The sequence below is a fragment of the Leuciscus leuciscus genome (genome assembly GCF_965113295.1).
Source record: "Leuciscus leuciscus genome assembly, chromosome: 5".
Taxonomy (NCBI): Eukaryota; Metazoa; Chordata; class Actinopteri; order Cypriniformes; family Leuciscidae; genus Leuciscus; species Leuciscus leuciscus.
This window is the reverse complement of record NC_138729.1, coordinates 43,607,719-43,620,630: the sequence shown is the minus strand read 5'-3', so window position 1 is coordinate 43,620,630 and position 12,912 is coordinate 43,607,719. Positions and strand designations below refer to the sequence as shown.

Here is a 12,912-nt window from a genome sequence, read left to right as displayed (position 1 = left end):
GTATATCACACATAGACACTCTTGCGGCATTACGTGTGGATTCAACCACAACAATTCAAGCCTGCCTCACTGAACTGACACCTGAAAGTGGATAACAAACCATTCAATTTCACAGTCAAGTAAACAACAGTGTAAACAGAAAAGGCACAAATGCTTAACGATTGCTTGCACTTTCGCTTAAGCTAAACTCTTGACAGATTGAGGATGGGAAATTAAACATTAAAGTTTCTCTGGGAAATAATATACAAAGCAGCAAAAAATAACCGGCCTGTAATACTATTGATATACCATTGATTTACACTGAATACAGAGAAAATATCATTATTGACAGCACTGAATACTTTGATTTATACAATGTATATTTACTATATTTATGTAAACAGTATTTACATGGTACTTTAAAGAATACCATGGAACATGTCCAAAAAGTCAGGGCATTACAATTGTCCCACAATTGTAAAACACAGTCCCACTTTCCCAACTTTTAACAACAGTTGCGTGCTGTAATGAAGGGACGTTTAGTATTTATTATACATGTCTTCAATGATTATTTTGAATGGGTCATTGAGGGAGTCAGTTGTGAACTCAGTAACGCTTCTGAATGAGTCACTGCGAGAGTCTGATTCCAAGCGCTAATTCACGGGTGACTTTGAACCTATTTTTGTAAATCTTTTTGACCGACCAGTTCATAACAGTCATTTGTTATTGAATCGATCCAATTCACACTGTTTTCGTTTCTCTGTGATATGTGATGAAACAGCATACAGATGGATACAGTTTTCCCGAATAGATTCAAATTATTGAAGCACATTTTGATATTATATTGCATTTGCAACCATTCTGGTCGCAGTCTGAAGACCTGCGTGGTATGTTTTGGTGCTGACAAGTGCATAAATGGATAGAATATAAGCATCTGCAAAATAAATAGTATAAATACACATTTTTTTTTTCTATGAATGGGATTTACCTTAAAACCCTGATTAAACAATGCTATTTGTGTACTATTAAAGTTAAGTGCCGTTTATGATTGCTCTTTCTGTAAGGAGGTGTATAAACAGGTGAACAGGTCTGAGAGGAAGCTGACGAGTTGTAGACCTTTCCGTCTAAATCTCCAACATTCATTGCTCCTTTTATTCACAATTAATGGAACGTTTCCTCTCTGCCCCATCTCTAAATGTTTTCATAGCTATTTTACAGCACACAATAAAGATGAAATGTGAGGGATATTAGGACTTGGCACCTCCATTTCTCTCTCTCTCTCTCTCTGGCTCTCTCAACATACCAAGACTGCAGTTCTTTCTTTCAAGTCAAATGGCGTGGAGATAAGCTAACAAAGAGATGCAAAAAGTTTATGACATCATTAAAGAAACACACACACTTGCAGCTTTCCAGAAGCATTCCTCTCTTACAAGTAATTGAAACTATGAAAACATTCACTACACAAATAACAGTTGTCATATCTTTAAAAACATACACCTGTCTCATTTTCCCTGACTCTTTTTAACACTTAAAAAATCTACACAGACAGACAAACAGAAATATAGACAGACAGACAGACAGACAGACAGACAGACAGATAGATAGATAGATAGATAGATAGATAGATAGATAGATAGATAGATAGATAGATAGATAGATAGATAGATAGATAGATAGATAGATAGATAGATAGATAGATAGATAGATAGATAGATAGATAGATAGATAGATAGATAGATAGATAGATACTGTAGATCAAATGCTGATGCTACTTCTAAAAGTCTCCCGTGATGTAGCCAGTTCGGCAAGATCTTGTGAAGTCAAAAACCTAAAGTCTGTTATGACACAAAGGCATTCCTACATACAGCCAGCAGACATAACACCATGCAACCGTGTGCCTAAAATCAACACTGGTGTTCCTGACGGTGATCTCCCCCTTTTCACTTAATCTCTGTCTGCCGTTCAGAATCCGGCTTTCACTTCCCATATCATACAGTCTGCTGGACCTGCACGCACACACATATACAGAGTAACCCCAGCACCCCTCGTCATGGTTGAAATAGCAATAAGCAGGCTGTTTTAAAGGGAATGTTCATAAAAATGAAAAATCTGTCATCTGTCATCAGGCTGGTGACATTTCTCCAGCCTGGCCAAACTTGTTATGTTGGTCTGTTGTATAGCTGTTTTTTTTTTTTTTTACGCTAGCTTAAAACAGCTACGCAAATGGCAAATAAGGCTGGTTTAAAGGGATAGTTCACTTTGAAATAAATTTTTGGTATGTTTTAGCTTACCTCAAGGGCATCCAAGATGTAGGTGTCTTTTTTTCCGCAGTAGTTTCAATTTTTATATTTTTAGGTCAAACCGTTCGTGTCTGTCAGTCATATAATGCAGGTCTATGGTCATTATCTCAAAACACAAGCAAAGAGTCCAAATTAAAACAATTCCCCGTCGTCCAAATTAAACAATTCCCCATCGTAAGTACACATTGATGGCCTAAGACACGAAACGAGCGGTTTGTGTGAGAAAACGAACAGTATTTATATCGTTTTTACCTCTTATACACAGCCATGTCGAAGTGATCTGATCTGACGTGTACGCAGACTGGTGCATAGATATATACACTAGATGTCGCATTAAAGACATTTGTTCCAATGAACTGCCGTAGACAAGGCGACATCTAGTGTATATATCTATGCACCAGTCTGCGTACACGTCAGATCAGATCACTTCGACATGGCTGTGTATAAGAGGTAAAAACGATATAAATACTGTTCGTTTTCTCACACAAACCGCTCGTTTCGTGTCTTGGGCCATCAATGTGGACGACGTTTAATTTGGACGACGGGGAATTGTTTTAATTTGGACTCTGTGCATGCTCTTTGAGACAGTGACCATAGACCTGCATTATATGACTGACAGACAAGAACGGTTTGACCTAAAAATATCAAAATTGAAACTACTGCGGAAAAAAAAAGACACCTATCTTGGATGCCCTTGAGGTAAGCTAAAACATACCAAAAATTTATTTCAAAGTGAACTATCCCTTTAAACCAGCCTTATTTGCCATTTGCGTAGCTGTTTTAAGCTAGCGTAAAAAAAAAAAAAACAGCTATACAACAGACCAACATAACAAGTTTGGCCAGGCTGGAGAAATGTCACCAGCCTGATGACAGATGACAGATTTTTCATTTTTATTAACATTCCCTTTAAATGTTTTGTCTAACTCCAAATAATCAAAGTACCATAACAATTGCCTATATAAGCCATATTCAATTTCCAAGTCATACAATAGATATGTAATACAAATTTACACTGTAAAAAATTTCTAACCTCTCCAAGTAAAAATTTTCTAGTGACTGGTTACATCAAAAAAAATTTATTGGCCCAAGTGCAATTCTTGTTGCAATAGTCTGTTAGCATTGGCTCAATGAGAAATAATACGTCAGACTAATTGAAAAATGTAGATGTTATCAGTCACTAGAAATTTTTGACTTGGGGATGTAATTTTTTTTACAGTGTAAGTTCTTCCCGGATTCAACTGTATAATTGGCCTAAATAACTTGTTTTGTGTTTAGGTTAAAAATTAAACAGGATTCAAATAATTAAGAAGAGTAGACCATGTCATGATTTTCATTTATGGGTGAACTATCTCTAAGTATTTAAAACAGCCATCTCTCATCTACTTCCTTGTGTTTTCAGTTACTATCGTCAGTCCAAGGAATGACACAACAGATGAGGAAACTGCGAGAACTCTAACTCCAACAGATTTGGCTATTCAGCCAGAAAAAAAGGGAATTTCTATCAAATTGACACTTTATAAACAGACTAAGGTTGGAATATTGTGTTCCACGTGTGCCTGAACCAAATGCTTCAGCATATTGTAATCTATTACCAATTTGTTTATTACAGGCCTATGACAGTAACGTTTTGTTTCTTGCATGGTGGGTTAGAGTTCACAATGTGCATCTAGACTCTAGAACAAATGTGAAGCTAAAGGGAGAAAGAGGCTATCGGTCATCCATGCTGTCGCCCTGCTGCGTTTGTTTTCTGTACAGAGGGATTTGAGGCGACTTTGCAAATGTAAACTCTTCAAGCCCTGCTGAGTCCACATAATGGAACGAAAAAAATAAAATAAACCTACACTCATGGACCACAGTCAAACACTGCAGTGTGACTTTCTGAGCAACAATATGAGCGCAAATGCTTCCTTCCAACAACATGAAACAAATTTAGAATAATTTAGTATTGTGGTTTAAGGACTAAATTGTTTTTAAGATGCTTATAGATATAAATACGGTTCATGGTCATAGACAGAGAGACTTTCAATGAATAAAACATATGAAATGCTGAGGACATAAAGTGTGAATATTTTAGAGTGAGGAGACAACACTTACACTCTGACACTGAAGAATGTGTCAATAACATTCCTACACCACATTGCCAAAATCACACAATGTCCTTCTTGGTTATTTTCTCTTAAAAATGCATTCTTCTATTTAAAGGAACAGTCCACAATTAATAAGACAGAATCTTATTCCCCATACAAGCATTCTCAGTGCATTAAGAATAAAGTACCAGAAAGTAACAAGGTTATATTCTGTTTCTTGGACATTGCACTGTACCACAGTAAACCATTATATTCTTTGAAGAACTTTGGAGTAACATGTAAATACCACAGCATATGAATACTTCTTGTAAAGGTAAGCATCTGCAAATTTGTATTCATAATGCAACTCTACAGATATTGTAAATTCTACAGAGCATCCTGATTATTTTGCTTTCCTTTCGACCATGCCTGACCTGCAGAAGTTGTGGGGTCCAAGGCCTCCGTCTCCATTGGGGTATTTGAGGGTGTTGTATGGATGTTGGAAAGTCTCGTTCCAGAAAAGGCACGGCCTCCCCCCTTGCAGGCTGGTCTGGTTCTGTCGGCCTCTATAGTCCTCTCCATTTGCTGTATAACACTCTAAGAGACAAAATAGGAAATATTCTTTTAATCCAAATGTTCTACAGAAATTAGATGTAAACACAACACATTTTATCTAGATTGTGGGTAGCTAGTACAAAAATATTCATACATTATTTGATGGAGATCCCCTATTAAATTATTATGACTTTTTAGAAACAAAACATTTAGTATTTTGCCAGAAATTGTGAGGAAGATGGGGAGTCATACTCAAACTGTTATAGTAATTTGTTATTGCATCTGTTAGCATGCAAGTCTGCTGTCCCAGGATGAGTCATATCACTGCAGGGAAGGGGTGATGTGAATAATTATAACGGAAGAAATGAATCAATTATGATTCAGGTTTATGATTGTATTCATCCGGTGTGACCTGTCTGCAAACTAATTCCATAAGCGTGCATGACAATTCTGTTATTTACCCTTCTGTGAACCTCTAGCAAAGGCTAAACTGTAAAAAGGAACAAAAAATTCAGGAACGCAACCATATGGACCAAACCTCCCCGCTATTTCATCAACCAAAAACAACAGAGACACAGGACTTTTGCACAGTCAAAATAAACAAGAGGGTAACTATTCCATCAAAGGGTATCTGTTGGTATTTCTAAGCTCTAGACTTCAAAGCATCTAATTTGGACTGAGTTCTGGTTTGAATGAGGAAGCTGGTATGTGGCGAGAGCGTGGATTTAAACCCTGGCTTTCATATGTGAGCTACCTCATAATCTGATAACATCTCCATTCTGATCCGCTCTCCAAGATCTACAAAAGCCAAGAAAATGAAAACGTGCAAGAACAGCGTCCCATGAATGAATATTAATAATAATAAGTAACAAAGCAATTTCCATTGCTATGTGGCAATAATTGTCTGGGTGGTTGTTTACTGGGTCAAAAGTGCTCAAATTCTGGTCCCTAGATATTCTATGGTTATTTTTTCCCACTCATTTAATACGTACATATGTAAGAATATTCATAAGTGAGTAAAGTATTGCAGACATTTCCAGCATATTGGAGCACAGTAAAGATTTGGGGATAATTAGCCTCTGATTTTCAAGCATGGATGTCCCACTGATGTGGGTGGAGCCCTTCCTTCAGGGGATGAGTAGGGCATCGTGCACCAAATCAAAAAACCACACAACCTCCCTGAACAAATTTCCTGAATGGCATTAATCAAATGCAATTAACATACCTCAGGCAGGACAGCCTAAAATGAGCGCTCACTGATAATCATTTTGATTTGTGTGAGGCTTGCTTGCCTCAAAAAAGGGCAAATGCTTTCCGGTGGCTGGCTCTGAAAAAAGCACATTTGAGCAAACGGACATAGGGTGCAGCTACATATGTGATAGGACATTTGCGCTGTTGCTCGCACAACTGAAACAGTTGTATCCAATCATAAAATACAGCCGTAAAAGCCGCAGAACACTTGGATAGTGTCCAGGCAGCGCTGTGGAAGTCATGCTCGCTGGAATCAAGAAGAAAGAAAATCAGGCCTCATTAAAATGTGAAATCACAGGTTTTGCTTTTTGGGTGTCATGTAGATTTTAATTAAAGTCATGCAGGTGGCAAGACACAGAAACAACCCCTGCTGGGATAGGAATACTGTTGAGTCTTAGGAATTACGATGACCATGTTTTAAAAAATAATTATTTACTCAACCTACTCATGTTGTTCCAAACATGCATTACTTTTAGATTAGATAGATAGATAGATAGATAGATAGATAGATAGATAGATAGATAGATAGATAGATAGATAGATAGATAGATAGATAGATAGATAGATAGATAGATAGATAGATAGATAGATAGATAGATCAATCTTCAAAATGGTGCTGATAATAATAAAGGTTGCGGTTAAAGTTTATGGCAAAATTCATCCAAAAACACTTGCAGTGACAGACTTAGGCAGCAGATTAACATTCATAAAGCATGCCAATAAATAATGCGTGACTGGACCATTCCGTTAGGGGTCGATCGATGGCTTCTGCTGTCGCGTGGAGCTCAGAGAGTTTACGGCGCATTGGAGAGTCAGATCTCCCAGAGCAATCATGATTTCCTTTGTAATCTTGAACCAAGTTACTGCCAGCCAAACCATGCATTACTAATGGGATGGACGTCCTTCATACCCACTCTCCGCACAGCACAGGACTCATTATTCCTATTTATACTACGTAATGCTCACCTACAAAAGGCAAAAGTCACCCGAAGAGCAACTTTGCTGCCCCTTCGATGGGAAATAACCATCTACTACTGCATATCGCATTGGTGTTGGGTTATGAGCCGGCAGACATCTTGCTGCTGTGGCTAACCTCGGCAAAAAAGGTTTCCAGACAGGATGGCTGAAATAAGAAGGACCGGGGGAAGGATAGCAATTAGCAGCAACTTAACTTGATGTGGTCGGCAGGCATCGTTAAGTTGCGGCAGTGTAGGGAAGCAGCGAGTTGACTGGGAAGAACCAGATAAGAAGGTTCATCATCGAGATGAATGGGTAGTCAAAACCCAGTGTGGGTTGTCGAGCGGCATTCAAAGAAACACCATTTCTGGAAAAAACTAGACTATTTGCACTTGTAGTTTCCTGAGGATGAGCTTTCACACTTCTTTTAGTTGTAATAATATAACCTCCAACCGTTTCTCACTCTGTCACCAAGTTTCCCCCTGTATCGCCATGTGATGCCTTTGTTGTGGTCGGATCACAGGCCTTGATGGGAAACAGAGTCTTGGCCACATGAAAGAAAGGAATGGAAAAAAAAAGCTATAAAATGCAAGTTCATCAACAGAAAAAGAAGCTCGGTTCAGGAGGAAGGGAGGAACCGCCCCACAGAACCAGAAACAAGAGGGTCTTAAAAAAAACGGACAGAAGTGGATTATTTGCAAAGACTTACATGCCCTGTTATTATATGCGCAAGGATTCATTGCTAATTGCTTCCATATTGAGTTTGCAGATGCGCTCATCTTTGTAAAGGACAGAGAGAGACTTTGTAGCACTGTGATCAGAAAATTAAACAAAGGCAGAAATAAAATACACTAAATTTGATGTGTTTGTGTCAACCAAAGGCACTAGGATTCAACAGGGACACAATTCTCAATAAAATTCAGGAGTAAAGCAGAGGAATAATTTAATAAAATGTCACTTCTCTGTCATTAAAGAAGTCATGTCACACGGTAAGATCTCAGTCGTTAAAAACAGACACACGCCGGGAGTTTTACATCATTATTCGATGACTTTAAGCCCCATTTATGTGGGATGTAAATGGAAGTTAGTGTACAAAAACAATCTCTAGCGTTAATTATGATCATGGTTTTTCTTAAAAAAGAACGCTGGGAAAAAAAGACGTGTGTGTGGAGCAAGTGGTGGTTTTGTTGTTGTCTCACTAATTGCGTCATCAGGTTCCGCGCTCCTATTGGTTTTTGATTTGACAGTTAGTCGTAGGAGAAGTCACACTGCAGGACTGTGCCCCAAAACTTCTGACACTGCCAGAATTTCGTCAGAGGTAAAATTTGATCGCAATGTTCATTAAGAATTAAGAATACAGTGAGAACCCGGCTTACGATGCAGAATCATTTGGGAAATATTTCTGTGGTTATTTGCATATTAAAACCCCAAGGGCCAGATTTACTAACAGCTTGCTCCAGCGCAAACCATTTTTTGGCGTTAAAAAACAACTGTCAGGATTTACAAAAGACACGCAGTGTAAAATTAGCGCTGAAAAGGCGTGGACACAGTTATTTTTGCGGCTGACCTTATTGCATATGCATTTGTAGGAGTTTCCCTTTCAGGTGAAAAATTCATGGGAGGAGAGTATTTAAATGAATCACGCAAGGTGATTTACTAAAGTTTGCGCTCGTCAATTTACCGGTGTTTGCGTCATTATTTACCGCCCAAAAAAAAGCATGTCTTAAACGTACAGTATGGAATTTTTCGCCACTAGGGGTCGCTAACCTATTTACAATAACAAAGGCGTAGTTTGATGACGCAACATTTGCTAAGAATTATGGATCTTGTCGTCAACGTCAAGCCGACCGATCTAATCTATGGATCTAATAATGTTTATGGATGACTGAATACATCGATGCTTTTATCATGACTGTGATATGAAGCAGTTCGGGATTGCTAAGAGACAGCTAACGTTAACTGTTATCAGCTCCACACGCGACGCGAGTCCCACATAAGGAATATGGACATTTCATTCTACCGAACTAACGTTACACGCGAGTGCAGAATTACTACTCACAGTCACAGGTCAGTTTATTAGACAAATTAAACTTGTGAGGTAACGCAGCGTTGTTTCACTTGGTCTAACATTACACTATCACACTAAACTGCATTTGAATGTGTTGAAATGTATGTGTTAGTTTGTCTGTATGAGACTAGCAGTAAGCTAGATCAACATTAGAATAACATACAGATCATATTCTAACATTTCATCATGTGAGCTATATAACATAGATTAGTTTTATGTAAATGTGCTCACCTGTTTAATAAAGTACATGTAGAAGCGGTCGAAGTCTCGGACGTGGAGCTCTCGTTTATATACTGTCTATGGGAGCTCTAGGCATCTCGAAAACACCGCGCTGATATTGATTCTCGTTTTAGTTCTCCTTTTGTATCCAAAGTCTGCTTGCCATGGTCCATAATGTTTGAACGAAACAACAACAGCGTGCAAATAGACATTGCGAACTACCGTCAGTCGCTTTGGTTACTATCAGAGGGCTCTGGTTCATAGCTCTGGTTGCCATGGTAGTACGAGCGGAAACCAGGGACAACGAGGATATGACGCCATTGACGGCGACAAAACGGAAATAAAGAAACGGGACGTTTCTCGAATTACAAATTTCTCCTGGTTTGAAAGTTGTTGGAAACAGTCGGGATAATGTAAGTACACAACTAAAAAAAATATATAACATAGATATAGTGATTTTTGCTATTTTTAAAGCAAAAAAGTTACATATTGTGGCTTTAAACCAGACGCTAACTGGTAGATTGCGCTGGTTATTATGGAAATTATCTGACTGTGTTCTTTAATTTGAGCGTCGTCAGTATATCACACGCAGAACTTTCCACTACCAACGGCATTGTTTTGGAATTGCGCTCTCACGCTAATTTGCCCTGTTTAGTAAATCTGGCCCTGAATCTTGCAGGTAGGCTATATGTCTTGATGACTAATGCACTGGGAGGGAGGTGATGTAATTCAACAAGACACTGTGCTTCCTCTGGGTCTCGTTCTGTGTCACACTGAATGGAGTGAGGAGACAATGGCAGAGTCTAAAAAATTTCCCACTTCAACTAGCTTTAGCCAGCCACGGGCTCAGCTGAGAACGTGGCAGGCCTATGAGACAAGCAGAGAAAATGATTATGTATAAAAGTGACAGTGCCAAACCATCTGCTCATCCGCCACATCATATGAAACACTCACCAAGTCTAACTGCTTCAGGGGGTGCGCTTTCAAAACGATCAGACAACAATTGGACAAACTTCAACTACAACACCACTTTAGGTCTTACTGCAGAAGCCTGTGTATTATCAAAAGCAGTTCCCATTAAGAGGACATGATTTCAAGAGATGTATGGATCATGACACATCGCTGCTGACATGTCCCCACCAAGGTGGCCGAATAAATTGCTTCTCAAATGGTGGGACATGACCTAAAAATGGGTCACAGGAGCGTTCTGACAGGACTGTGAAAAAAAAAAAAACAAGGCTTAATGCAAATGATAAAGTGCAACTGACCATGTAATCATGCATAGTTGTGATAAAATAAATGGGTTTTTAGAATTTTGGCACAAATGTATCTGCCAAACTAGACACATGCTAACAAGAGTATCTGCATGCATCCAGACTAGTGGTTGACCAATATATTGCCATGGCTGATATTTACATTTAATTTTTTTATTTTTTTTACCTGGTCTTAGATATTAAGATATTATTAATTATTATGTATTTAAACATCTTTATTTGTGAAAGATACTATAATAGGAAGTATATCTAAAGTATATATCTGTTTATTTTATGCATTTGTTTTTATTCATTATGCATTGAATTTTTATGGTTCATTTTAAAATTATATATATAAACAGGGCTTGACATTAACTTTTTTGCTCACCAGCCACTGTTGCTGATACATATTAGTAAAATAAATGTAAAATTTGTCAAATAAATATACATTTAATTACAGAAATGGTATGCCTATGTGTTATTTACTATCCTTATATTAAATAGTGCAATATCATATAGGCCTGTATCGGCTTTATATCAGACATCAGCATTGGCCATCAAAAAAATCTATATCAGGCGACCTAATCCAGACTACTTAATATAGGTTCAATTGCAAGTATAAACGTGGTTATTTGATGACCACAGTATGTTTTGAACAGTATAAGATTGTAGTTCTGAAGCAAACCCATTCCAGAGCCACTGGTGAACTACTTTTACCTGAAGCTAATATATCTTCTTAACTCAGTTTAAGAAAAGTATAACCTAACTGAGTAGTTTCTATTAAAAAAAATGAAAAACAAACTTCAGAAGGAGATACTGTAAAATCAGACAGGTTCAGAATAACAGCATCTCAGAGGAGCTCATCAATATTAACCTGACTGAACCTTCTCTATCCTCTCCAAGACTCACTTATGCAGAGCACATTATTCAATCTTGTTTCCTTTAATGGGAAAAATAAGCAGTGTGTGCTGCCATGAGCCGCCTTTGAAGGGTATAAATAGAATGAGAAACGCCTTAAGGCAGCCAACAGGTAATTCTACTTGTTGCAAGTTACCTGGAAGGTGAGAATACATTTTAAAAGTCTTCAATAGAGATGGGAAATGCATGCTATTGGTTTAAAAGGATAGTTCACCAAAAAATAAATCACCCTAAAGTCATTCAATTTGTTCAAAACCACAAATCTCTGAAACTGTCCAAGTCGCTCTTTTCCAAGGCGCCAAAATCATATGGACTTTTATGATATATGTTTACCAAATTGTATGGCAAACAGTGTTTCTATCACAGAAAATAAATGTCTGGAATGACATGAGGGTGAGTAAATAATGACAAAATGTTAATTTCTGAAGGAACTGTTCCTTTAATGTAACATCATCAACCACCACAGGAGTTTCTCAGGAAAGAATAAGTAAAATGGATGTATATGAGCTGGCTCTGGGTGATGAATAATAAAGTTCTTGAATGAGCAGTCACAGAGGTTTAACTGGAGGGCTGGCCAACACACACAAGTGCCTGACACTGTGAAATTGTTATTTCATGCATAGACATCCTCTCTTGCAGTGGGAATCCTCCAACGCTACATCTGGCCTCACAGAGTCCAGCTGGATGAAAACTGTGACAGAATCCACAAGGCTTTGCTGTCATCTTTCATCTTCACATTCCGAAAGGGGAAAGAAAGCTTCATGAGCTGCGACGTGAAAGTGGGACCACAAGAGGTTAAATAAATAGGAGTGGGAAAGGCAGACTAACTTAGCACACGCCACTGACACCACCTCAAACCGACCCTGACAGGAAAGTAAACAAATGGGAATAACGCAGATGAAAGGAGAGCAAAAGTCTCTTACAAAAAAATTATTGTGGCTGTACCATGGGACAGTGATGAAATCACATAATACAATGGTAATTTCATACAGTATATACAATTGTCATAAATGATTATCCTTTTCATATAATGTACCATGGCATATACAAAGTAAATTGGCACCAAGTTTTAACTCAAGTGTTATATAATGTGATGCTGTTTTTGTACTGATAACATGCTTATTATTTATTTGTTATGAACTTTTTTTGTTTGATTCCATTAAGTTCCAATTAAAAATTGAAAATAATCAAATCAAATGAGAGTACCTTTAATTTACAAATTATTTAAATAACTGAAATAGCAACAACAACAAAAAGACCAGATGTTTATTTAATGTTGATGTTTTTCAAAATTATACGTGAACACTACACTATCGTTCAAAGGCCAATAATATTTTTATTTTAAG

The 12,912-nt window shown here is 37.7% G+C and overlaps 1 protein-coding gene across 3 annotated transcripts in view; it reads right to left on the bottom strand.

Moving 5' to 3' along the window:
- Window positions 1-12,912, bottom strand: part of kremen1 (kringle containing transmembrane protein 1) — a 61,795-nt gene that overhangs the window by 26,839 nt on the left and 22,044 nt on the right. For all 3 annotated transcript variants that reach the window (XM_082170349.1, XM_082170350.1, XM_082170348.1), the window contains exon 2: window positions 4,780-4,942. In XM_082170349.1, coding sequence (XP_082026475.1) covers window positions 4,780-4,942 — 163 coding nt within the window. The remainder of the gene's footprint in view (window positions 1-4,779; window positions 4,943-12,912) is intronic.